Raw genomic sequence first — 27969 nt, 5'->3', positions numbered from 1 at the left:
TTCCTTATCCTCCACATTGTCCTTTTCTTAAGACGGTCATTTACGGTGGAAGTTCCCTGTACTGCACATATGATGCACTATGGTTCTCTTACTGTGATGGAAGAATGGCTGAAAGTTATGATGCAGTAATAACAAGAATATTATTGATGTAGATGGACAAAATTTGCAGTACAACACAAGTAAGGCTTCTTGAAAAAATTTAATTAGGAAAATAATGTTGTCATATTTACTCACTATGGTTCCACAGAAACTTGGTTAGATGGTATCACAGTATTAGCCTATTGCCCAGGGCTAATGTCCCTCTTGTTAATTCTTGAGTGGCGCAATTACTACCAGGACTAAATAACTGTTTGACAATGTGAGCAACTAAACAACAAAAAAGTGTGCACATTTAGAATGTAACTCGTCTCACATTTTGTTATCAATGTGTGATTAGGAAGGAATTTAAGCAGTTGTCTATGTCTCCTTCAGGAAGTTGTATGTCTCAGCATCAGTGGTGGTCTGCCTGTTACTGTCCAGTCTGGCCGTCTTCTTCCTCTTCCCTCGCTCCATCGACGTCTCCTATGTTGGGGTGAAGTCTGTTTTCGTCAGCTACGACCAAGACAAGCGCAGCGTCTATCTCAACATCACAGTGAGTTTTTCCATTCCTGAAACTACTGAAATCTGCAGTGTGATTCACGCCTGTGCCGAAAACCTCCTGCTGTGTTGTGCATGTGTGAAAGGCAAACTGCGGGTAAAGCCGTACACAACTCTCCAGACTTTGCCGGAAAAAGGCTATGTGCAGCCCAGAAAAAGGATGTGACGACATGTTTCTGATGTGGGTTACAAACAGAGTGATCACAAATTTAAAACTGTATACATGAGTGATGCTGCAGTCAGTCGTGTAATAATGTACCCAATGAGGTGATGAAAAACACAAGAGTAGTACCCTCCCCATTTGCAAACATCATGCGTCAGTGTTTCTGTTTGCCGACTGTTGCTATCTGCACGGTCGAGGCCTACGAAGATGAATTCTGGACTGAAACACGTGCAAGGAATTTGTCCAATGTGCAGGCTTCAGTTGAAGTGAATAGCAGGCAGGAGCAAGTATTTGTAAGAAATATAATGATAGAACACCTTTTACGGGGGAAAAGGAGCACCCAGCCACTATTAGGACTAATAAGCTTTGAGTTTCTAGATGACCACCAGTTGCACCAGATGTATTCAGGCATTGATCTACCTAAACTATTCTGAGTAGGTGGTGAGCTTAAGATAGAGACAAATGTTATAGAGCAGTGATGTGTCAGAGCTTTAAAAGGGGTGGGAGTAGTATTTTCTGTTTTCAGCTGTTTTTAAATCTAACCCTAGTTTGAGTCATGAGATCATAAGTCCACACTGGCTTTAATTAAAATGATTCAAGTGAACACTTGAGTCTCGCTTTAGTCCAGATCAAGAATGAGCCTTTCGGTCAAACTCCAGTCACCTGCTTTAAGATAAGATTTCATCGAACTACAAACAAATGAAAATACTGTGAGCAACAAAATAAAAACGAGCTCTATGATTAAACAACACATCCAAACGTGAAAGAAGATAAAACAATGAAGTCTGAAATGAAGAAACATCTTGAGCAAATCAAATGCAAATATACTTTCTAGGAGTGAGCCTGTCATGGGGTCACTGAAGCTCCTTTAGACATGCACTGGACTGTGCACATCCTCCGTATTGTCTCTGGAGGAGGTACATGTGTGAACGCAGACCGAGTGAGCCCCTCCATAGTTTCTACAGTCTTTATCCGCCTGACCTCCTAGTATTAAGTCAGTAGAAATCTAGGAGAAGTCGATGTGTGAACACAGCAGGGTATTCACTCCCGGATTCACCGCGAGCGCGGGGGGGTTTGATATAAAAAATTAGTGTCATGCACGTAGACGACACAGACGAAGATGTCTGGAGAGTTTGAGCCGGGGTGCTGTAAACATGATCACGTGATCTATGCAGCAGAGTTAATACGCAGTGTTTCCCCTACCATTATATTATGGGGGGTGCCCCACCCCCCCTGGAAGGTCAAGTACTTTTTTTTTTTTTAATATAGCGCCAGATCTCAACATAAGTCATTTAAGGTTACCTTTCCTATAAAACAGGTCTATAGCTTGCTCTTTTATTAAACAAACTAAATGGCCTTATGTTATTTATCTTATTTACACGACGGCATGTCATTTCTGTCTCTACATGGTCGCGCGTTTAGATTTCTCCTCTGCTCTCTGTATCGCGCAGGGCGGAGTTCCATCCCGATGGATGGAACTCAGTCACACTGTCTGTGTGACACGTGCGCGCACACACAGGTGAGCACACTCCCACCAGCGGACAGAGAGCATCCATCGGAAAACATGTCGCATCAACCACCTGAAAAGCAGATAAAAATATCCGCGTTTTTTTAAACGCTCCCAGGGTGGTGAAGATGGCAACACTCACTCTCCTGCGAGTAGCAGCCGGAGTAGCTCTCCTGCTCCGGGTCCAAGTACAGAAAAGTGCCCAAGTGTTGCACGCCCTGCCCCAGACAAGCATCAGTCCAGTCACCACCGGATGACAGGTTTTGTCCGTGTTTCATACAGGGCAATAATCATATTTGTGGCCATATTCAAATCAAAGCCTATATGTAAAAACATTGTGCTACAGTAGCAGCTCCTCTGCAGAACATGATGTGGAACTGAGAAGGTTCATATTGTGCATTGTAAATATGAATTGATATTAATTTGAATATTGTGCATTGAATAGAAATAGTTGCACAATTGCCCTTCTTTGTGTATATTTATTTCTTGTACATTCAGCCTTTCACAGAAATTGCAAAAAATAATAAATATGACCCTCCTAAGTGAGGTTTTTGGAAGATATCAGGGTGGTAGATCTCGGCTTACGTTTGGAATTAAAAAGTGATCTTGGGCTCGAAAAGGTTGGTCACCACTGCTCTAGTGAAAACATCACCCAATTATTTTATATTCAGTTTCTGCCAATAGATCCCTTTCACCTAAATCTTACACACTGGACCTTTAAACCTTTCTGCTACTTCTCCTTTCAGAACACTCTCAACATTACCAACAACAACTACTACTCAGTGGAGGTTGCCAACATCACAGCGCAGGTGCAGTTTGCCAAGACAGTGATCGGTAAAACCCGCATCAAAAACATCATTGCCATCAGCCCTCTGGACAAGAAACAGGTACAGCTCAGTGTTTGTTCACCAGGTCACCACCTGTCTCTGTGGATACAACTCTTAAGGCTTTACTATTTACTGCTTTTCTGTTTCCAGACTGATTATATGGTTCCCACCATCATCGCAGATGAGATGAGCTACATGTAGTAAGTATTGTGTGTGCAGAAGCAGAGCATGGAAAGCATGTAGATTTTTTTTTAAACTCAGCAGCTCTGGCTGTGATGTAAATAGGGAAGGAAATAGATTTTTTTCAAGCATCTTCCTGTCAGTAAAAGTAATGTAAGCTTTTATTTTCTTCTGTTTAAGAGATTCTTACCAAAGAATAGCTAGTTGAGTAAAAGTAAAATATCTTTATAATGAAAACAGTAGAAATAATTTTTATATTTGCATGTTCAACTTAAACCGCATGGTGGCAGTACCAGCTTGTCCTAAAAATCACTCGAACAACTAGATTAGAGGTCACTAACAGGCGGACCGCGGTCCGGGTCCGGACCCAGAAGCCGTCCCGTACGGACCCGGACCTACAGCCAAAACAGAAAGTTATGATTTAAAACCTGACGGGGCGCTTCTATTTGTAACCGGCGCAGCTTTTGTAGTCTTTACGGTAGTGGTTTAGCGGATGAGAAACGCACAGACCAATTGCATGCGAGTTAAGCCATCCCACGTGATACTACTCAGCCAATCAAGTCTGTGCATTCCAGGCGGTAAACATTGCGACTCTACAGTGCAGACAGATGAGAGAGTTAGAGGCAAGTTACACACGAAAAGACGGTAGAAAGAAAAAGAAAGATAGAGATACAGGTAGAGAAAACAAAGGGAGAGATACAGAGGAGTGAGACGGAGAAAGGGAGAGAAACAGAGGAGTGAGACGGAGAAAGGGAGAGAAACAGGAGTGAGACGGAGAAAGTGGAGAAACAGGAGTGAGACGGAGAAAGTGGAGAAACAGGAGTGAGACGGAGAAAGTGGAGAAACAGGAGTGAGACGGAGAAAGTGGAGAAACAGGAGTGAGACGGAGAAAGTGGAGAAACAGGAGTGAGATGGAGAAAGTTGAGACGGAGAAAGTGGAGAAACAGGAGAAACAGGAGTGAGACGGAGAAAGGAAGAGAAACAGGAGTGAGACGGAGAAAGGGAGAGAAACAGACGAACAAAGTGGGGGAGTGGGATATAAGAGGGGAAGAAAGTGATTCTAAAACTGTTCAATTGTTAAGATGTGTTGAGATTTATTATCTGTAAAATTGGTTGAGACATTTGAGTCAAGATGTGAAACAGAAAAAGGGAAATTCAAGCTTTTGCTCCCTTTATTTAATTTTTCTGAAGTTAAGCCCTTTATTTGAACATGCACAATTTTCACATTTTATTTATTTTCTCTTATTTTGAAATGCAGCCCTACTTTTATTTAGTTAATGAGAGAACATTATACATATCTGCAATCATACATATATGTTCAGTTCTATGTTATGTGACAATAAATATTGTCAAAAAGTTTTTTGAATCGTACTGAATTCATTTGATTTGACAGTCAGGTATTTAGTACATGCAGATGTTGATACAACTACTAGGCTACTTAAATATATATCACACTAAATAGTTAGACATTATGATCTTCCGGACCTTTGCTTCAAGAAATTTTCTCTAACTGGACCTCTTTAAATTTTAGTTGAATACCCCTGAACTAGAGCATTGCTCATTGTAAATGGGCTGTCATTATTTACTTAACTAGTGTTATGTTTTCATACAATGCATGTCGCTTCTCTCGCTTCTCTCTTCTCGTGCCCCTCTCACAGCAGACTGCTCACGAGAGAGCGAAAGTGAAGAGCCCCAGTGAGTTGACGAGAGTTCAGAGACGGTTATTGACAGTTTGTTCATATTCTTTGTGAACGCTGAACCGAACGAATCAGTTTATAAATGATTAACATGAACGGCGTTCACTCCAGCGAAAGTTATACGTGAAGCAGCCGGTCAGTGACTTTGTTGAAGAACAGTAGAAACAAACAGTGAAAACACACCATAGAGTTTCCTCTATGAGCCACAGCTGCTCAATGATCAGAAGACCCCGACATTTATATTCGACTCGTAACAATGTCGTTTACACCTTTTTGTTTTAAGCCTAAATGTCCCCGAATATCTTCCCGACGAGGTGCATTCAGGGACTGTCGGAAATGCTACCGTCTGCTAGCTTAGCCACTTCCTGTGGACTTTTATGAATTTAACCTTTGTACAGTGATTTAGAGGAGATGTACAAAATATCGAGATATATATCGTGTCTTAGGCCATATCGCCCAGCCCTAGTGTAAAGGTTAGAAGATTAGATTAACTGTTCATAAGATATGCTTTCCACATACAGTTAGGCAAGTCTATGAAATCAGTAAGCAGATATACAATCACCGGCCACTTTATTAGGTACACCTTGCTAGTACCGGGTCGGACCCCCTTTTGCCTGCAGAACTGCCTTAATTCTTCGTAGCATAGATTCAACAAGGCGTGGTGTTCAAACGATGCTCAATTGGTACTCAGGGGCCCAAAGTGTGCCAAGAAAATATCCCCCACACCATTACACCAGCACCACCAGCCTGAACCGTTGATACAAGGCAGGATGGATCCATGCTTTCATGTTGTTTACGCCAAATTCTGACCCTACCATCTGAATGTCGCAGCTGAAATCGAGACTCATTAGACCAGGCAACGTTTTTCCAATTTTCTATTGTCCAATTTTGATGAGCCTGTGTGAATTGTAGCCTCAGTTTCCTGTTCTTAGCTGACAGGAGTGGCACCCGGTGTGGTCTTCTGCTGCTGTAGCCCATCTGCTTCAAGGTTCAACGTGTTGTGCGTTCAGAGATGGTATTCTGCATACCTTGGTTGTAACAAGTGGTTATTTGAGTTACTGTTGCCTTTCTATCATCCCAAACCACTCTGCCCATTCTCCTCTGACCTCTGACATCAACAAGGCATTTTTTTCGTCCACACAACTGCCGCTCACTGGATATTTTCTCTTTTTCGGACCATTCTCTGTAAATCCTAGAGATGGTTGTGCGTGAAAATCCCAGTAGATAAGCAGTTTTTTAAATACTCAGACCAGCCCGTCTGGCACCAACAACCATGCCATGTTCAAAGTCACTTTAATCCCCTTTCTTCCCCATTCTGATGCTCGGTTTGAACTTCAGCAAGTCGTCTTCACCACGTCTAGATGCCTAAATGCATTGAGTTGCTGCCATGTGATTGGCTGATTAGCTATCTGTGTTAACAAGTAATTGAGCAGGTGTGCCTAATAAAGTGGCCGGTGAGTGTATATAATGAATGCTCAGAAAGTAGAGCAGGAACCGGCTGGGCAAGTGCAAGAGGCCCTCCTAATTCCTAACATGTTTAGATTCAAATGTGCACTTTCGTTTTCCTCACACTTGTCTCTGCAAGGATTTAACCTTTCGTAAGCAGCAGTGTGATGTAAAAGAGTTGATCTTATGTAAGAGTTTCTCCAGTCTTACGGCCTCTTTTCACACCCCCACCATTTAGAGTATCTGTATTAAGATAGATCAGTAGAACCTCACAGAGCTGCCAGCATGGCTGTTCTTGTGTCCTTCACAGCAGTTGTGAAACAATATGTAGTAATTAGGTAAGAATATTTTATTGTTGGAATGCAACTGAAATCATGATTCAGCCATTTTTTGTTAAATATCAGCATTATTATATGATAAGGCACACCCCTGAATTTGAGAGTCCCACCTTAACTGTGATGTATTAATCCTTACTGTTATTAATCCAACCAGACATCAGTAGATTTTTCAAGTTTTTTTCAAATTCTCCCTGCTTGAAAACACTGTCAGTAATTTTTTAATTGCTCCACAATGCACAAGTACTAACATTTGTTTTATTTCCCAGTGACTACTGCACCCTGCAAACCATCAGGGTTCACAACATTGTCGTCATGATGCAGTAAGTTGTGTCGATCCTCCTAATCAAATCTACACCATTGAGTTGACTGTGTAAGCTCCAACCTGTGCCTTACCACCCTCTGCAGAGTGACTGTCACAACAACGTACTTTGGCCACGTGGAGCAGGTGTCTCAGGAGATGTACCAGTATGTGGACTGTGGAGGGAACACCACCTCTATCAGAGGGATGCCCCAGCCCTTCAACATCCCACATCCTGCTGAGTAACCCCCACCTTTGTGCTCCTCACTGGCCCTGACTCAGGCCCTGGATGGTCACCTTAGGTGGTTTACGGTGTTCCCTCTTCTTCTATACCTGCAGGGTCTAACAATCTGCTGTTGACATGATACTGTGGATTGGAATTCAAAACCAACACTAACAAAGTCCACACTGAGATAAGAATTGCACCCAGGAAAGTTTGCAAAGCAAAAGTGTTGATGTGTGTGTGCGGACGCACATTGCATTCAGCAAAGAAAGCAAATCAACCCAACCTTATAAATACAGGAGCGCTTTGCTAATTAAGAGATCTGTATCCAAAAGATGTTTCTGTCACAATTACAAGTTAACTGTTTCATAATTATGAGATCCTTATCTACTAAGTACTAAGTTTCTCTTAACTCGTGTTTGAAATAATACAAAGGCGTTTCATATTTACAAGACCCATGACTCGTAATTGTAAGGAAACAGTTGAGCAAAAATAATACTTGTAGTTATGAAAAGATAATTGCAGTAAGTACTAAACAGTGCAATTAGAGTTTACACGTGTCATAACTACAAGACCTGTATTTGACAGTTGGGAGAAAAAATATCTAAGCTCTTTTAAAATTACAAAATCATTACCTTGAAATTAAGAGGAGAATTTGCTACAATATAATATAATTAGATTTAGTTAAATCATATCGATATTTCATAAAGTAAACAAAATATTTGTAACTCTGAGATCCATATCTTGTAATTGGGAGGTATGCTTCTCATGCCTTAAGATACAGAGCCTATATTTGTGAGTCTCTTTTAATTATATGATATTTTCAAATCTCAGAATGTTGAAATATGAATCTAATTATTATGAGATGCTAATATATAATTCTACCGAATGTCTCAAACCTTTTCTCCCTGATGAATGCAGTGTGCACTCCACAATGTCGACTGGTTTAGGTGGCCTGCTGTTCAGTTGCAAACGTGGGTGTGTGTTTGATGGTCCAGGTGCAGCTCTGACTTTTCCGTTCTCTTTTCCACCTCTTGTGTGTTGTAGTGTATGAGAATGTGAGGCGATGTGGAGTTTTATCTTCCACCACCGTCTGAAAGCTGAGAGCAGTTCATTTCCGTTTCACTAACAAAAAGTGTTGTCGCTGCTTCATTAAGTTGTCTTCTTTTGTTTATGTAGGACTGCTGATTTTATCTCTAATATAAGTGCCAAAATAATACCAGAATTTCAATACCAACTTTGTTTTTGATATCTTTGTTTGCAGTGTTGAGGTTTGATGCCAGAACTAATTTCAATATAAGAAGTGGTGGCACATCTGTCGTTTCCATGATGTAAGATTAGGTTCATAGTTACATGAGTCACCATCATATTTCAACTGTAGTTATTATCCAGAGTATCTAGTAGCCTAAAGGGTTGTTGTGATTGCTCTGTTTTCCTGCCTCACATGCTGAAAGCTAAGTATTGGATTCAATGTTTTCTAATGTCGACTGAAATATAACATCTGTTATCATGACAATGCTCTTACATAATCTTGGATTTGTGAAAAAAGGGCGTTTGTTAGAAAAATAAGCTGAAAAACATCATTATTATTTATAACATTTAAACCATAATGCACTACATAAGTCTATTTAAAGGGCACATTTTATTATTGGTCTCAAGTTCTCTGAAACCTGTGTATCCACCACAGTGTGTCGAGCTCTGTGAAGATAAGTCATGAAAACATGGTGATGTTACAGCACAAAAATATTCAGATGCTGTTCTGTCGGATACTGACATAAGTTAATTTTATCAATAGTATCTGCTTTGTTTTTTTTACAATCTGCTTACTTGCCTATAGTAGCTTTTGGCTGTCAGGTGCTCAGTATTGGTTTGTTGCTAAAATGGAGGCTTTCCTGTTGCATTCCAATTTAAAGTTAGAGGTGAACATTCTGATGGGGGCAGGTGGTGACAATTTCTAATGTGGTAGTTGTCCAGCTTTTAAGAGAAAGTTGTTTTTTTTTATCATTCCACTGTCGGGATAGATGTTTTTAATCTAATGTTTGCAATTAAAGAGTTATGGCTTCATCACACCAGAGTTCAAAATAACATTTGGAGTAAAATTGGTTCATTTCAGTGAAATGAATGGATTCACTCATCTGGGAGGAAGTTCATTTCATCACATCTTGCACATCATCTTCAACTTTGGGGAACTTTGACATATTTCAGCCAGTAAACAAAAGCAAAAGCAAAAGAAAAAGTCCTGTAGTGATCAGGGGCCTCATTTATTAAACAGTGCGTGAGATTCATACTAAAAGTGTATGTGCGCACGAAAGCCGTAAATGGCGTAAGCAAAGAAAAAAAACAGATTTATAAAACCGTGCCCATGCACACCTGAACGCAATGTTCACTTTATAAATCACTGTCTACCCGGAAATGTTAGAATGTGGATCTGCTGCCATGTCCGCCCTGTACACGCCCACATTCAACCGTAAGTGGTCAATACAAAGCACCTCATGAATATTAAATTATCCTGCTGACCAATGGGTTTCCACCATGAGTCATGACAGTCACGGCATCAAGCGATGAGAAGAGGAAGCGAAACTTTCTGACACTGACATCGAGGTGTTTGTTAGTCAGGTGGAGGTGAAGAGAGATTTTATGGGAAAGCAGTGATGTCACTAATAAAGAAAATACACTGATACGCTGCTGCTGCTGCTGTTATTAGAGTAATTGAGAGTGAGCACGATAGAGTGAACGGAGCCTGAAATAAAAAAAAGATCCAATTCAAAGGTGGAGTCAAAAGAAAAACACTATCAGAATGTGAGGGGACTTGTTGTATCGCCTGTTCGTAGTTTAATCATCCAAAACTGCAGGATTATTAAATTCAGAGACAGATGTGATGTCCTCAATCTATAGAATCTAACAGAATTATTATTATATGCTCGTGTTTGTACTGGGATGGTTCGGTTCCGTCGGTCGATCTGTGTGTTACTGGACTCAGTTCAGCACAAAGATCACAGATCTATAGAATCTATATCAGCTGATCAGTCATCGTCATGGTTACAAAAACTCTTTGTGATCGCTGAACCCTCGTTTCCTCCTCATCCATTCATTCACGCACAGTGTTAGAAGACATTATAAAAACCTATTAATGACTCGGCTCTGCAACTCCACTGTTTATTTGTATCTAAACTTAATTTGCTGTAAGGTGTTTTATGTCTTCTTCAATTAAATTAAAGTTAGTTTTAGTGTTAATGATGAAGTGGGTCATCAATCTGGCTTCAGTTCACCACCTCACGTCTGCATCGCCATCTCCAAAATGTTCGTACGCATGGGTACGTTTTCGTGGAAATGTGCAAATTTTGCCGTCAAGTTTGTTTATATAAATCCCAACGTTTGCGTGAGAAGTGGCGAAACTGATATAAATGAGGCCCCAGATCTTTCTGGCTGTGTTTCACCATGTGTTTTCATATCCACCTGCTCTCGTGGAGTAAAAGCTGCTCCACAGAAGAGGCTGCTTTGTACACAGTTATGAGTTTAAACAGCAGAAACATAGGTATATGTATATTAAAGTCAACATGGAGAAGCAATGTTTGTTCAGTTTATATTAAATTGTGTTTATTCTGTCTTCATAGAAATATAACTAATAGGTTGGGAAGATTAAACTACATCTGTAACTTTTGTTCCTATATAGAAAAGCTAACTTGAATTGTTATTTAATCCAAAATGCACCTTTAACAATCCCTATGAAAACTTCACTGTAGTAGTAGTATTTATTTAGGACTCCTAACATAAACCCTTAACAACCCACTTGAACAATAACTTTAAAAAAACATGACTCCTACCTCTTCTGACATGTTGTTGCTCTGTATGTGTTTTGAATAAAGTTTTACAATCAAGGAGTGAGGTTGTTTTTTTCTATCTACTAACCTCACCCTACAAAATGGTAAAAGGCAAACGGACTGCATGTATATAGCACTTTTATCAACAGCTTGTTATCAACGGCTCAAAGGGCTCCACACACTACACATTCACAGTTTACTGTACCCATCTCACATCTTTCACGCACACACATGCCCCAGACTATTGCACTTTGATGTCCCCCTCCACTCCCCCCTGCACAATGTTACATTTTTCGTGTCAGCTAAGGCTAAATGGCCTTACCTCTATAACGACATTATTCCAAATCTGCTCTCAAGCGTTTCTGTTTTATCTTTATGATTAAATATGGTTATAAAAAACCTTAACTTTGTTATCATACTCAAAGAATCAAGACACTGATAACATCACATCTTTGTATGTGAATTGTAAATCAACTGAAATAGTGCAGTGCTGAGATTGGTGCAATTTGGAAAAACGATACATTCAATGTAAATAATTGAATAAAAAAGCGACTATTGGAAAGGAAATCTCAGCCTGAGAAACAGAAACACAGCAAAGGTGATGATTTCAATCAAAGTAAAAGCACAACATCCCTTTTGTTGCTGTAATGTTCCATATTGATTTTAATTACAGATATTATACAATATTATGTCTGTTGTGTAACAGACCAATGAAATAGCATTCATGCAATGTATGGAAAATAACAGGAGTTCCGTAAATCATTCAAGATATATAAGCCACACGTGAACAGTAATAAAGCAAAAATCAGTTTCATTTTATGGAAAATAGTGATTATATAATCTTCATTACAGATAAACTAGGTAGGATGAACCTGTTTTTTTGTACGTTTTCCAACTGCACCATAGCAACAGGCAAGTTTAGAATAAGTACTGCCCTAGGAAGTTGAAATTTCCAGTTTAATTCAGCAATGACTATCCCAACAGAAAACAAACAGCACAGAGCAGTGTTCAATTAAAAGGTTTAAACAGAGAACCTCATAACATTGCTGACCACAAAACAAAATGTACAGCAGTGCCATGATGAAGAGATGGTAAACAGGAAAGAAGGCAGGAGGACAGAGGGGAGCCACACAGCTACATTCACACACAGTGGGTGGTGTGTTTCCATAGGATGTTTGTCTGCTTCAGATTTTCAATGTTACAATTCAAACACAAATAAAATGTGTTTCTTTCAAATACCAACTCATCGAATAGACTAACCCCCCACCCCCCCACCCCCCACCCAACCTTTACTGTTTCTGGCTCTACTGGCTGCAGCTCTAGAGTCATCGCTGTCACCCTCAAGTTTTCAAGTTTTGCAGAGAAATTGTAAAAAAAATTAGAGGGGAAAATAACCATCTTTACGGCAACAAGGTGCGCCTCAGAGTCATCTGGTCAGTCTCCAGCTGATGAAGCTTCCGAGAGCTATGCCGGTGAAGAAGATGATGATAAGGCCTCCTCTGTGAGAGCTCATGGATGACGTGATCTGCACGGACGCCACCGCCAGTTCTGAGAAACTGCAGATCCATCCTCCTCGTCCCCGAATCCAGCCCAAGAGATACTTTTTGAAATAGTCCACGGTCCACTTCAGTATCTCCGTCACTGACTGAAGCTTATGAGCCTCCACCATTTTGACTGCCAACTTGCCGGCAACATAGAAGAGAATAGCAATCTTCTCCCAGGTGATTCCATGCTCAAACGCCTTGTTTGCCATTTCCATAAATCTGTTCCACTTGAAGCCTTGTGCAAGCCCATCTATTCCATCTTGGATCTCCACGTCATCCTTTATTCTGTCACCAATTTTGCGGAACAATGTGCCCAGCTGGTCCACAAACTTGTCCTCCTGCTCATTCTTTAGTTCCACAGCAGGGAGGGTGAAGGACAGGACGTCCTCGGAGGGTATGTGTTTCAGCTCCTCCTCAATGACCTCTCTGATCAGGGCCTCTCCTATCCTCTCATCAGACACGCTGTTACTTTCACACGCCATGGTTAAAAAGTACAAACTTTCTCTGAAAAACTTCAAGAGAAACTTCCTCGGAGACTCTGCTTCTCTTCAGTGACTCTTCCTCTTCTCGACGGTTCAGTAGGCGGAGCTTTGTGTGTGTGTGTGTGTGTGAGAGGTGGAGTTGATAGTAGATGAGTCATAAGTCAGGTAAGTTCCACTAAAGGCTGGTTTCTGTGAACCACTTCCACTTTCTGTTTCAATAAAATAGTAACCATTTTGATTCTCAGTTTGAATAACCCTCCCCTGTTTAATATTTCACAATAAAACCTGCTCTTATCTGATCGTATGCTAAAACTAGAATACTTGCATCTCATGAGTTTATTTCCAACTCATTGAATCAATTATAAAACCCAATACTAAGTTAGCTAAATTGATTTCAACCAGTGGTCGCCAACCCGCCGAATGCGATCTACTGGTCGATCTCCCAGTCTTCACGGTCGATCCCCCAACTCTCTGGACTCACTGGCTGTCGTCGCGCCTCTTTCTGTCGAAAACAATCAAAGCCCCGTTGGAACAAATGAGTGGATTCAGAAGGTGAAACGCTGGAGTGCTTTTACTTTGAAACGTGTTCAGAAAGTGTTGTAAATACATTTGTGTCATAGAGAGATTCACATTGTGGTTCACAGCAGAATAAACAGAAACAATTATCTTTAACCTGATTTTTAATGTTTATCTGATGAATTTATGTCACAAAGAAATGGTTGCAACACTTTCTGTATGCCTTTTCAAAATAAAAGCACTCCAGCGTTTCTGTTGATGGAATCCATTCCCTTGTTTAAAAAGGGGTTATTATTGTGAAATATTTGCAAGAGCAGAAGATGCACGGCTTCATACTGTGTAGTACTGGTATTTATTTTAGTACAAGGGACTTCTTTCATACAGGGTAATAATCATATTTGTGGCCATATTCAAATCAAAGCCTATATGTACAAACATTGTGCTGCAGTAGCAGCTCCTCTGCAGAACATGTTGTGGAACTGAGAAGCTTCATATTTTGCATTGTAAATATGAATTGATATTAATTTGAATATTGTGAATTGAATGGAAAAAGTTGCACAACTGCCCTTCTTTGTGTATATTTATTTCTTGTACATTCAGCCTTTAATGAAATTAAATGAATGAAATTAGATCTCGGCTTAAGTTTGTGGTTAAAAAGTGATCTTGGGCTCGAAAAGGCTGGTGACCACTGATTTAAACACATGAATGAAATTGACATTGTGAGTCATAATCACAGAACGTCCGCGCGTCTATATTTTGTATAATTTTATATACTTATGTAATTGTATTTAAAAAATAATAATGTAAAACATATATAAAGTTATATAAAATACACATAAACATGTTTATATTGCCAAAGCACACATTAGACTTAAAATGCAGTATAACAAATTGATTTAAATGGCAAAATACATAAAAAATCTTGTGTGTTAATAATAAGTTGTGAGATTTTGGTCCACCCCAATGTTCACTTCATGACTACGGCCTTGGTGTGTATTATCAAAGCTTTCTGTCCACACCTAAGGAACCTGCCGGAGGCCTTTGTTCTACCGACCTTTGTCTTTTAAATTTTGGTTTTGGTATCCAAGTGACAGGTGGGGGAGGACTGATAATCTTGACATGATGTCAAAGAACAGGTTGAATGCAGTCAAACCTGCAGACCCAGACTGACTGGCTGGTCTGAAAAGTAATCAGCATTCGAAAGTAAAGACGATAAGCATTCTGTGTGTGTGTGTGTGTGTGTGTGTGTGTGTGTGTGTGTGTGTGTGTGTGTGTGTGTGTGTGTATTTCACTTAATGGCTTATTTGATGATGATTAAAAAATCATCATCGTATCACTCTCGCTGGAGTGAACGCCGCTTACGTTCATCATTTGTAAACTGATTAGTTCAGTTCAGCGAAAGTGTGTTGTTGTAAAGAAATTACAGAATTTGCTGCAGTTCCACTTGAAGTCGCCATATCTTTGCCAGTCAGCTCACAGCAGAAGTTACTCGACATCGGATGTATCGACACATTCAGGACACATTTTAATGCCAGGTGTGAACACACGTACTTAGCGGTCTGAACAGGGTCAATGATGCACATGCTTGACCAATCACAAGTCAGTCTCAGCTGTCAATCACCCATGTTTCACCCAGTTTTTATGGCAAACCATTATTGAGGAATAATCTTTGACTTATTAGTTTGGAATTTAAAGTTAGAGGTGAACATTCTGATGGTGGCAGGTGGTCACAATTTCAAATGTCTGTGTGTTGTAGTTGTCCAGCTTTTAAAAGAAAGTACGTTTGTTTTTAATCTTTCCACAATCAGAAGACATGTTTTTAATCTAATGTTTGCAATTAAAGAGTTATGGCTTCATCACACCAGAAGTCAAAATAACAATTGGAGTAAAATTTGTTAATTTCAGTTGAATCAGGGGATTCACTCGTCTGGGAGGTGACATGACATATTTGTGCCAATAAACAAAAGCAAAAGAAGAAGTCCTGAAGTGATCACAGCCTTTTAACTTATAGGTTGGGAAGATTAAACTACATCTGTAACTGTTGTTCGTTAAAAGATGTGTTATTTAACACATCTTTCTGTTGTTTATGTTTTTTTGCAAAATAAAAATAAATCCTCAAACTGGATTTTCAGTAACATATTTGAGTCAGTAGAATAACAAGGGCATTATCAGTCTATTTGACAACTGTAAAACCCGTCAGAGACACAAAATATAATAAATACATTTTAACAACTCATTTTGCAATTGCCTTGTTCAATTTTAAGAGCCAGTTAAAAAACTAACTGAACAAACTATTCATGCGAACATTCACATTTGGGAATAATGTGTAATATCTCTCCAAAGAGACGCTCTACTCTTCATGTCCGTCCAAGTGCACAGACAGAGTGAGCCACATGAATTGTGCTGCAAGTGCTAATATTAAACCCAAGTGCTTTCAAATTTTCAATGAACAGATCACTTTTCTCCAAAGAACCGACCATGACCGGGAAAGCTTTTGTAACTGACACATTTTTTTTTTTTCGGAAGGGGTTCACTAAATTTCCAGTCAAACGAACTTTGAATTTGATTCTTATAGGCCAAAGTCTTAGAAATATTTATGAAGTTACACACAACATGAGCATGCCTTTTGAGAGGGCCATGCCTACTCTCAAATCTCATACACCATTACTTCAAAAGTGGGCCGAACTTTAATATCATGCACCAATAGTGAATCATAAAATGATGTTTGGGGGTGAGCTGTCTGTCAGGATAAAGACTCTTGAATACATTGTGGTGATCTATGTCCAACTGCTTTTAAAAGACAGCACGTCCTTTGCTGACAACTGGGGAAATACTATACTGCATATTTCTCTGAGTAGAAGGAACAATTTCCAATGCTGATCATGCTCTCTTATAAAATCTCCTATTAGGAAGGGTAAAAAGAGTAAGAGGCACCACCTCTGACAGGCTCTTTGTTTTATAGGATTCTCTGATGTTCTCAGGTTAAGAATGACACTAGGTTTGTTTTTCTCATTTGCAAAACTGTAATCAAAGCTTACCAGTCTGTAATTGAACTGCTCTCAGGTGAAAAGCTTTTCATTGTAGATTAAATGTTTCAAAAGTAATTTGACTTCAATTAGAGCCACGCCCTCTAAAATGCAGGAATCTCCCTTTATACCAGTTAGAGTTGGATTATTAAGCATGACATTTTCTTTAAAGTTTACTTTATTGCGAAAGTCCTGATGATTATCATCAAACACATGCTGGGCAGCTTGTCTGTCAGTTTGACAGAAATGGCAAAATTCGTTGGCTGAGAAGCTTTCCAAAAACCCTCCAAGTGAATGGCAAACATGATTATCAGCAGTCAGGAGGCAGATAGTGCCATAGAGCAGAGAACTCTGACCCTCAATTTCAAACTCCATCCATTTTGTTTCAAGAGATTGAATATCATCCAACAAAGGCTCTAATATTTTGCCAAAGCCATATACCTCTCTGTCTATAGCAGGGGTATTCAACTAAAATTTAAAGAGGTCCAGTTAGAGAAAATTTCTTGAAGCAAAAGTCGGAAGATCTTAATGTCTAACTATTTAGTGTGATATATATTTAAGTAGCCTAGTAGTTGTATCAACATCTGCATGTACTAAATACCTGACTGTCAAATCAAATGAATTCAGTACGATTCAAAAACTTTTTGACAATATTTATTGTCACATAACATAGAACTGAACATATATGTATGATTGCAGATATGTATAATGTTCTCTCATTAACTAAATAAAAGTAGGGCTGCATTTCAAAATAAGAGAAAATAAATAAAATGTGAAAATTGTGCATGTTCAAATAAAGGGGTTAACTTCAGAAAAATAAAATAAAGGAGCAAAAGCTTGAATTTCCTTTTTCTGTTTCACATCTTGACTCAAAAGTCTCAACCAATTTTACAGATAATGAATCTCAACACATCTTAACAATTGAACAGTTTTATAATCACTTTCTTCCCCTCTTATATCCCACTCCCCACTTTGTTCGTCTGTTTCTCTCCCTTTCCCGTCTCACTCCTGTTTCTCAACTTTCTCCGTCTCACTCCTGTTTCTCCACTTTCTCCGTCTCACTCCTGTTTCTCCACTTTCTCCGTCTCACTCCTGTTTCTCCACTTTCTCCGTCTCACTCCTGTTTCTCTCACTTTCTCCATCTCACTCCTGTTTCTCCACTTTCTCCGTCTCACTCCTGTTTCTCCACTTTCTCCGTCTCACTCCTGTTTCTCCACTTTCTCCGTCTCACTCCTGTTTCTCCACTTTCTCCGTCTCACTCCTGTTTCTCTCCCTTTCTCCGTCTCACTCCTCTGTTTCTCTCCCTTTCTCCGTCTCACTCCTGTTTCTCCACTTTCTCCGTCTCACTCCTCTGTTTCTCTCCCTTTCTCTGTCTCACTCCTGTTTCTCTCCCTTTCTCCATCTCACTCCTCTGTTTCTCAACTTTCTCCGTCTCACTCCTGTTTCTCTCCCTTTCTCCGTCTCACTCCTGTTTCTCTCCTTTCTCCGTCTCACTCCTCGTTTCTTTCCTTTCTCCGTCTCACTCCTCTGTTTCTCTCCCTTCTCCGTCTCACTCCTGTTTCTCTCCCTTTCTCCGTCTCACTCCTGTTTCTCTCCCTTTCTCCGTCTCCCTCCTGTTTCTCTCCCTTTCTCCGTCTCACTCCTGTTTCTCCACTTTCTCCGTCTCACTCCTCTGTTTCTCTCCCTTTCTCCGTCTCACTCCTGTTTCTCTCCTTTCTCCATCTCACTCCTCTGTTTCTCAACTTTCTCCGTCTCACTCCTGTTTCTCTCCTTTCTCCGTCTCACTCCTGTCTTTCCTCTCCGCTCAACTCCTCTGTTTCTTTCCTTTCTCCGTCTCACTCCTCTGTTTCTCTCCCTTTCTCCGTCTCACTCCTCTGTATCTCTCCCTTTGTTTTCTCTACCTGTATCGCTATCTTTCTTTTCTTTCTACCGTCTTTTCGTGTGTAACCCTCTACCTCTCTCATCTGTCCGCAGGGTTAGGGTTAACCCTAGAGTCGCAATGTTTACCGCCTGGAATGCACAGACTTGATTGGCTGAGTAATATCACGTGGAATGGCTTAACTCGCATGCAATTGGTCTGTGCGTTTCCTCATCCGCTAAACCACTACCGTAAAGACTACAAAAGCTGCGCCGGTTACAAATAGAAGTGCCCCGTCAGGTTTTAAATCATAACGTTCTGTTTTGGCTGTAGGTCCGGGTCCTCAGGATCTCCATCACTGACTGAGGCAGATGAGCCTCCACCATTTTGACTGCCAACTTGCCGGCAATATAGAAGAGAATAGCAATCTTCTCCCAGGTGATTCCATGCTCAAACACCTTGTCTGCCATTTCCTTAAATCTGACCCACTTGAAGCCTCATGCAAGCCCATCTATTCCATCTTGGATCTCCAAGTCATCCTTTATTTTGTCACCATTTTGCGAACCAATGTGCCCAGCTGGTCCACAAACTTGTCCGCCTGCTCATTCTTTAGTTCCACACCAGGGAGGATGAGCGATGTTTCAGCTCCTCCTCAATGACCTCTTTGATCAGGGCCTCTCCTATCCTCTCATCAGACACGCTGTTACTTTCACACAGCATTGTTAAAGCTTAAGTGCTTCAGGATGATTGGAGGTTTGGGATTGATGCCGTTCCAATCCGCATCTGTGTCTTCACCACCAGCCAGGAAGGAGGATGAGCATCCACCGTACACAGAGAGATACAATACACACTAACATGGACAGGGGTTCTGCTACATTGACCGACTGTCCTGCTAAAACTTGAACAAACATGAGGACGGTGTAACTTACCATTCAGAAACATCCTGTTGTAACCTACTGCAAATGTGTGGCTGGTCTTCTATAGCTGCAAACATAACAACGTGTCTTTCAGCTGTGTTTACCAGAGAGATCGTCAAATGTGCCAGATTGAGTCCGGTGATAGGCCTGGTTGCGTGTCACTCAAAGTGCAGTCAGCCAATCAGAGGAGAGGCTCAAGAGGCAGGCGAAAACAGCCTGTTCTGTCTGCAGCTCCAGAGCGAGGCAGAAGAGAGGACATGGAAATACACATTGCAGCAGCTTTTTCGACTTTAAACCACTGATATATCATCTTAGGGGACCAATACCTCAAATTAAGACCCAGAAAGGTGTAAAATATGGGACCTTTAAAACCTCTTCTTGACGGTTCACTAGGTGGAGCTGTGTGTGTCTGTGTGTGTGTGTGTGTGTGTGTGTGTGTGTGTGTGTGTGTGTGCGCGTGTCTGGGAGAGGTGTGGATCTTTCACACACTGCTGGTTTAGTTGTCAGACCTCGGTTTGGCCTGTGGACTGGATTGAATTTACATATTTTGGAAACATATTGAAAAGCAGCACTGAGGTTCTCTTTTGTGTAAACGTGTAGGCAGTGTAATGTTCAGTAAGACAGATACATTCAATGTTAATAACAGTTGAACAAAAAAATGACCATTGGAAACTTTTTTTATAAATATATATTTTTTTTTTCCCAACATATCAAACTGAGACACAGAAACACCGCAAAGATGATGATCTCCATCCAAGTAAAAACAACATTCATTTTGTTGCTGTAATGCTTCATATTGATCTGAATTACACAGCTTTGATTTTGAAATAGTTGTGAAGATTATGTCAGTTGTTTAACAGACCCTGAAAAAGCATACATGCAATGTATAGAAAATAACAGCAGTTCCGTAAATCATTCAAGTTTTATAAGCCACACACGTGAACAGTAATAAAGCAAAATCTGTTTCATTTTATGAAAAATATTGACTATAAAATCTTAATTACAGGTAAACTAGGTGGATTAAAACAACATACCACACTAGGAACTTAAAATTTCAAGTTTAATTTAACAATGCCTATCCCCACAGGAAACAAGCAGCACAGAGCAGTGTTCAATTAGAAGGTTTAAACAGAGTACCTCATTACATTGCTGACCACAAAACTAAATTTACAGCGGTGCCATGGTGAAGAGACTTCACTGTTTCTCAAACTTTGGCTGCAGCTCTAGAGTCATCGCTGTCACCCTCAAGTTTTCAAGTTTTGCAGAGAAATTGCAGAGAAAAGTAGAGGGGAAAATAACCATCTTTATGGCAACAAGGTGCGCCTCAGAGTCAACTGGTCAGTCTCCAGCTGATGAAGCTTCCGAGAGCTATGCCGGCGAAGAAGGTGATGATAAGGCCTCCTCTGTGAGAGCTCATGGATGACGCGGTCTGCACGGACGCCACCGCCAATTCTGAGAAACTGCAGATCCATCCTCCTCGTCCCGAATCCAGCCCAAGAGATACTTTTTGAAATAGTCCACGGTCCACTTCAGGATCTCCACCACTGACTGAGGCAGATGAGCCTCCACCATTCTGACTGCCAACTTGCCGGCAACATAGAAGAGCGCAGCAATCTTCTCCCAGGTGATTCCATGCTCAAACGCCTTGTCTTCCATTTCCTTAAAGCTGTTCCACTTGAAGCCTTGTGCAAGCCCATCTATTCCATCTTGGATCTCCACGTCATCCTTTAATTTGTCACCAATTTTGCGGAACAATGTGCCCAGCTGGTCCACACACTTGTCCTCCTGCTCATTCTTTAGTTCCACAGCAGGGAGGGTGAAGGACGGGACGTCCTCGGAGGGTATGTGTTTCAGCTCCTCCTCAATGACCTCTCTGATCAGGGCCTCTCCTATCCTCTCATCAGACACGCTGTTACTTTCACACGCCATGGTTAAAAAGTACAAACTTTCTCTGAAAAACTTCAAGAGAAACTTCCTCGGAGACTCTGCTTCTCTTCAGTGACTCTTCCTCTTCTCGACGGTTCAGTAGGCGGAGCTTTGTGTGTGTGTGTGTGTGTGAGAGGTGGAGTTGATAGTAGATGAGTCATAAGTCAGGTAAGTTCCACTAAAGGCTGGTTTCTGTGAACCACTTCCACTTTCTGTTTCAATAAAATAGTAACCATTTTGATTCTCAGTTTGAATAACCCTCCCCTGTTTAATATTTCACAATAAAACCTGCTCTTATCTGATCGTATGCTAAAACTAGAATACTTGCATCTCATGAGTTTATTTCCAACTCATTGAATCAATTATAAAACCCAATACTAAGTTAGCTAAATTGATTTCAACCAGTGGTCGCCAACCCGCCGAATGCGATCTACTGGTCGATCTCCCAGTCTTCACGGTCGATCCCCCAACTCTCTGGACTCACTGGCTGTCGTCGCGCCTCTTTCTGTCGAAAACAATCAAAGCCCCGTTGGAACAAATGAGTGGATTCAGAAGGTGAAACGCTGGAGTGCTTTTACTTTGAAACGTGTTCAGAAAGTGTTGTAAATACATTTGTGTCATAGAGAGATTCACATTGTGGTTCACAGCAGAATAAACAGAAAAAATTATCTTTAACCTGATTTTTAATGTTTATCTGATGAATTTATGTCACAAAGAAATGGTTGCAACACTTTCTGTATGCCTTTTCAAAATAAAAGCACTCCAGCGTTTCTGTTGATGGAATCCATTCCCTTGTTTAAAAAGGGGTTATTATTGTGAAATATTTGCAAGAGCAGAAGATGCACAGCTTCATACTGTGTAGTACTGGTATTTATTTTAGTACAAGGGACTTCTTTCATACAGGGTAATAATCATATTTGTGGCCATATTCAAATCAAAGCCTATATGTACAAACATTGTGCTGCAGTAGCAGCTCCTCTGCAGAACATGTTGTGGAACTGAGAAGCTTCATATTTTGCATTGTAAATATGAATGATATTAATTTGAATATTGTGAATTGAATGGAAAAAGTTGCACAACTGCCCTTCTTTGTGTATATTTATTTATTGTACATTCAGCCTTTAATGAAATGTAATGTAATGGTAGATCTCGGCTTAAGTTTGTGATTAAAAAGTGATCTTGGGCTCGAAAAGGCTGGTGACCACTGATTTAAACACATGAATGAAATTGACATTGTGAGTCATAATCACAGAACGTCCGCGCGTCTATATTTTGTATAATTTTATATACTTATGTAATTGTATTTAAAAAATAATAATGTAAAACATATATAAAGTTATATAAAATACACATAAACATGTTTATATTGCCAAAGCACACATTAGACTTAAAATACAGTATAACAAATTGATTTAAATGGCAAAATACATAAAAAATCATCTTGTGTGTTAATAATAAGTTGTGAGATTTTGGTCCACCCCAATGTTCACTTCATGACTACGGCCTTGGTGTGTATTATCAAAGCTTTCTGTCCACACCTAAGGAACCTGCCGGAGGTCTTTGTTCTACCGACCTTTGTCTTTTAAATTTTGGTTTTGGTATCCAAGTGACAGGTGGGGGAGGACTGATAATCTTGACATGATGTCAAAGAACAGGTTGAATGCAGTCAAACCTGCAGACCCAGACTGACTGGCTGGTCTGAAAAGTAATCAGCATTCGAAAGTAAAGACGATAAGCATTCTGTGTGTGTGTGTGTGTGTGTGTGTGTGTGTGTGTGTGTGTGTGTGTGTGTGTGTGTGTGTGTGTGTATTTCACTTAATGGCTTATTTGATGATGATTAAAAATCATCATCGTATCACTCTCGCTGGAGTGAACGCCGCTTACGTTCATCATTTGTAAACTGATTAGTTCAGTTCAGCGAAAGTGTGTTGTTGTAAAGAAATTACAGAATTTGCTGCAGTTCCACTTGAAGTCGCCATATCTTTGCCAGTCAGCTCACAGCAGAAGTTACTCGACATCGGATGTATCGACACATTCAGGACACATTTTAATGCCAGGTGTGAACACACGTACTTAGCGGTCTGAACAGGGTCAATGATGCACATGCTTGACCAATCACAAGTCAGTCTCAGCTGTCAATCACCCATGTTTCACCCAGTTTTTATGGCAAACCATTATTGAGGAATAATCTTTGACTTATTAGTTTGGAATTTAAAGTTAGAGGTGAACATTCTGATGGTGGCAGGTGGTCACAATTTCAAATGTCTGTGTGTTGTAGTTGTCCAGCTTTTAAAAGAAAGTACGTTTGTTTTTAATCTTTCCACAATCAGAAGACATGTTTTTAATCTAATGTTTGCAATTAAAGAGTTATGGCTTCATCACACCAGAAGTCAAAATAACAATTGGAGTAAAATTTGTTAATTTCAGTTGAATCAGGGGATTCACTCGTCTGGGAGGTGACATGACATATTTGTGCCAATAAACAAAAGCAAAAGAAGAAGTCCTGAAGTGATCACAGCCTTTTAACTTATAGGTTGGGAAGATTAAACTACATCTGTAACTGTTGTTCGTTAAAAGATGTGTTATTTAACACATCTTTCTGTTGTTTATGTTTTTTTGCAAAATAAAAATAAATCCTCAAACTGGATTTTCAGTAACATATTTGAGTCAGTAGAATAACAAGGGCATTATCAGTCTATTTGACAACTGTAAAACCCGTCAGAGACACAAAATATAATAAATACATTTTAACAACTCATTTTGCAATTGCCTTGTTCAATTTTAAGAGCCAGTTAAAAAACTAACTGAACAAACTATTCATGCGAACATTCACATTTGGGAATAATGTGTAATATCTCTCCAAAGAGACTCTTACTCTTCATGTCCGTCCAAGTGCACAGACAGAGTGAGCCACATGAATTGTGCTGCAAGTGCTAATATTAAACCCAAGTGCTTTCAAATTTTCAATGAACAGATCACTTTTCTCCAAAGAACCGACCATGACCGGGAAAGCTTTTGTAACTGACACATTTTTTTTTCGAAGGGGTTCACTAAATTTCCAGTCAAACGAACTTTGAATTTGATTCTTATAGGCCAAAGTCTTAGAAATATTTATGAAGTTACACACAACATGAGCATGCCTTTTGAGAGGGCCATGCCTACTCTCAAATCTCATACACCATTACTTCAAAAGTGGGCCGAACTTTAATATCATGCACCAATAGTGAATCATAAAATGATGTTTGGGGGTGAGCTGTCTGTCAGGATAAAGACTCTTGAATACATTGTGGTGATCTATGTCCAACTGCTTTTAAAAGACAGCACGTCCTTTGCTGACAACTGGGGAAATACTATACTGCATATTTCTCTGAGTAGAAGGAACAATTTCCAATGCTGATCATGCTCTCTTATAAAATCTCCTATTAGGAAGGGTAAAAGAGTAAGAGGCACCACCTCTGACAGGCTGTTTGTTTTATAGGATTCTCTGATGTTCTCAGGTTAAGAATGACACTAGGTTTGTTTTTCTCATTTGCAAAACTGTAATCAAAGCTTACCAGTCTGTAATTGAACTGCTCTCAGGTGAAAAGCTTTTCATTGTAGATTAAATGTTTCAAAAGTAATTTGACTTCAATTAGAGCCACGCCCTCTAAAATGCAGGAATCTCCCTTTATACCAGTTAGAGTTGGATTATTAAGCATGACATTTTCTTTAAAGTTTACTTTATTGCGAAAGTCCTGATGATTATCATCAAACACATGCTGGGCAGCTTGTCTGTCAGTTTGACAGAAATGGCAAAATTCGTTGGCTGAGAAGCTTTCCAAAAACCCTCCAAGTGAATGGCAAACATGATTATCAGCAGTCAGGAGGCAGATAGTGCCATAGAGCAGAGAACTCTGACCCTCAATTTCAAACTCCATCCATTTTGTTTCAAGAGATTGAATATCATCCAACAAAGGCTCTAATATTTTGCCAAAGCCATATACCTCTCTGTCTATAGCAGGGGTATTCAACTAAAATTTAAAGAGGTCCAGTTAGAGAAAATTTCTTGAAGCAAAAGTCCGGAAGATCTTAATGTCTAACTATTTAGTGTGATATATATTTAAGTAGCCTAGTAGTTGTATCAACATCTGCATGTACTAAATACCTGACTGTCAAATCAAATGAATTCAGTACGATTCAAAAACTTTTTGACAATATTTATTGTCACATAACATAGAACTGAACATATATGTATGATTGCAGATATGTATAATGTTCTCTCATTAACTAAATAAAAGTAGGGCTGCATTTCAAAATAAGAGAAAATAAATAAAATGTGAAAATTGTGCATGTTCAAATAAAGGGGTTAACTTCAGAAAAATAAAATAAAGGGAGCAAAAGCTTGAATTTCCCTTTTTCTGTTTCACATCTTGACTCAAAAGTCTCAACCAATTTTACAGATAATAAATCTCAACACATCTTAACAATTGAACAGTTTTATAATCACTTTCTTCCCCTCTTATATCCCACTCCCCCACTTTGTTCGTCTGTTTCTCTCCCTCCCGTCTCACTCTTCTGTTTCTCTCCCTTTCTCCATCTCACTCCTGTTTCTCCACTTTCTCCGTCTCACTCCTGTTTCTCCCCTTTCTCCATCTCACTCCTGTTTCTCAACTTTCTCCGTCTCACTCCTGTTTCTCCACTTTCTGCCTCTCTCCTGTTTCTCCACTTTCTCCATCTCACTCCTGTTTCTCCACTTTCTCCGTCTCACTCCTGTTTCTCAACTTTCTCCATCTCACTCCTGTTTCTCCACTTTCTCCATCTCACTCCTGTTTCTCAACTTTCTCCATCTCACCTCTGTTTCTCCACTTTCTCCGTCTCACTCCTGTTTCTCCACTTTCTCCATCTCACTCCTGTTTCTCCACTTTCTCCGTCTCACTCCTGTTTCTCCACTTTCTCCGTCTCACTCCTGTTTCTCTCCTTTCTCCGTCTCACTCCTCTGTTTCTCTCCCCTTTCGTCTCACTCCTGTTTCTCCACTTTCTCCGTCTCACTCCTCTGTTTCTCTCCCTTTCTCTGTCTCACTCCTGTTTCTCTCCCTTTCTCCATCTCACTCCTCTGTTTCTCAACTTTCTCCGTCTCACTCCTGTTTCTCTCCCTTTCTCCGTCTCACTCCTGTTTCTCTCCCTTTCTCCGTCTCACTCCTCTGTTTCTTTCCCTTTCTCCGTCTCACTCCTCTGTTTCTCTCCCTTTCTCCGTCTCACTCCTGTTTCTCTCCATTTCTCCGTCTCACTCCTGTTTCTCTCCCTTTCTCCGTCTCACTCCTGTTTCTCTCCCTTTCTCCGTCTCACTCCTGTTTCTCCACTTTCTCCGTCTCACTCCTCTGTTTCTCTCCCTTTCTCCGTCTCACTCCTGTTTCTCTCCCTTTCTCCATCTCACTCCTCTGTTTCTCAACTTTCTCCGTCTCACTCCTGTTTCTCTCCCTTTCTCCGTCTCACTCCTCTGTTTCTTTCCCTTTCTCCGTCTCACTCCTCTGTTTCTCTCCCTTTCTCCGTCTCACTCCTCTGTATCTCTCCCTTTGTTTTCTCTACCTGTATCGCTATCTTTCTTTTTCTTTCTACCGTCTTTTCGTGTGTAACTTGCCTCTACCTCTCTCATCTGTCCGCAGGGTTAGGGTTAACCCTAGAGTCGCAATGTTTACCGCCTGGAATGCACAGACTTGATTGGCTGAGTAATATCACGTGGAATGGCTTAACTCGCATGCAATTGGTCTGTGCGTTTCCTCATCTGCTAAACCACTACCGTAAAGACTACAAAAGCTGCGCCGGTTACAAATAGAAGCGCCCCGTCAGGTTTTAAATCATAACGTTCTGTTTTGGTTGTAGGTCCGGGTCCTCAGGATCTCCATCACTGACTGAGGCAGATGAGCCTCCACCATTTTGACTGCCAACTTGCCGGCAATATAGAAGAGAATAGCAATCTTCTCCCAGGTGATTCCATGCTCAAACACCTTGTCTGCCATTTCCTTAAATCTGACCCACTTGAAGCCTCATGCAAGCCCATCTATTCCATCTTGGATCTCCAAGTCATCCTTTATTTTGTCACCATTTTGCGAACCAATGTGCCCAGCTGGTCCACAAACTTGTCCGCCTGCTCATTCTTTAGTTCCACACCAGGGAGGATGAGCGATGTTTCAGCTCCTCCTCAATGACCTCTTTGATCAGGGCCTCTCCTATCCTCTCATCAGACACGCTGTTACTTTCACACAGCATTGTTAAAGCTTAAGTGCTTCAGGATGATTGGAGGTTTGGGATTGATGCCGTTCCAATCCGCATCTGTGTCTTCACCACCAGCCAGGAAGGAGGATGAGCATCCACCGTACACAGAGAGATACAATACACACTAACATGGACAGGGGTTCTGCTACATTGACCGACTGTCCTGCTAAAACTTGAACAAACATGAGGACGGTGTAACTTACCATTCAGAAACATCCTGTTGTAACCTACTGCAAATGTGTGGCTGGTCTTCTATAGCTGCAAACATAACAACGTGTCTTTCAGCTGTGTTTACCAGAGAGATCGTCAAAT

The 27969-nt window shown here is 40.4% G+C and overlaps 2 protein-coding genes and 1 pseudogene across 3 annotated transcripts in view; 1 reads left to right on the top strand and 2 right to left on the bottom strand.

Annotated features, from left to right (window-relative positions):
• Nucleotides 1–27969, top strand: part of LOC118124524 (transmembrane protein 106B) — a 36904-nt gene that overhangs the window by 4874 nt on the left and 4061 nt on the right. The window contains exons 4-8 of one of the 2 annotated variants that reach the window (XM_035182424.2): nt 472–631; nt 3053–3193; nt 3284–3333; nt 7061–7114; nt 7200–7374. In XM_035182424.2, the coding sequence (XP_035038315.1) occupies nt 472–631; nt 3053–3193; nt 3284–3333; nt 7061–7114; nt 7200–7338 (544 nt within the window). In that variant the 3' untranslated portion in view covers nt 7339–7374. Of the gene's footprint in view, nt 1–471; nt 632–3052; nt 3194–3283; nt 3334–7060; nt 7115–7199; nt 9383–27969 lie in introns of those variants that run through there. The other variant, XM_035182423.1, reaches the window with a different exon arrangement.
• Nucleotides 12431–19554, bottom strand: LOC118124526 (apoptosis regulator BAX-like). Its single transcript, XM_035182426.2, has 2 exons — nt 19492–19554; nt 12431–13664 (listed from the first exon to the last, which is right to left on the bottom strand). The coding sequence occupies exon 2, from the start codon at nt 13160–13162 to the stop codon at nt 12563–12565; it is 600 nt and encodes a 199-aa protein (XP_035038317.2). The 5' UTR covers nt 13163–13664; nt 19492–19554; the 3' UTR covers nt 12431–12562.
• On the bottom strand, nt 20347–27920 carry LOC118124527 (annotated as a pseudogene).

Source organism: Hippoglossus stenolepis, chromosome 17 (genome assembly GCF_022539355.2).
Source record: "Hippoglossus stenolepis isolate QCI-W04-F060 chromosome 17, HSTE1.2, whole genome shotgun sequence".
NCBI classification, from domain to species: domain Eukaryota; kingdom Metazoa; phylum Chordata; class Actinopteri; order Pleuronectiformes; family Pleuronectidae; genus Hippoglossus; species Hippoglossus stenolepis.
This window is presented reverse-complemented; position numbering and strand designations above follow the sequence as displayed.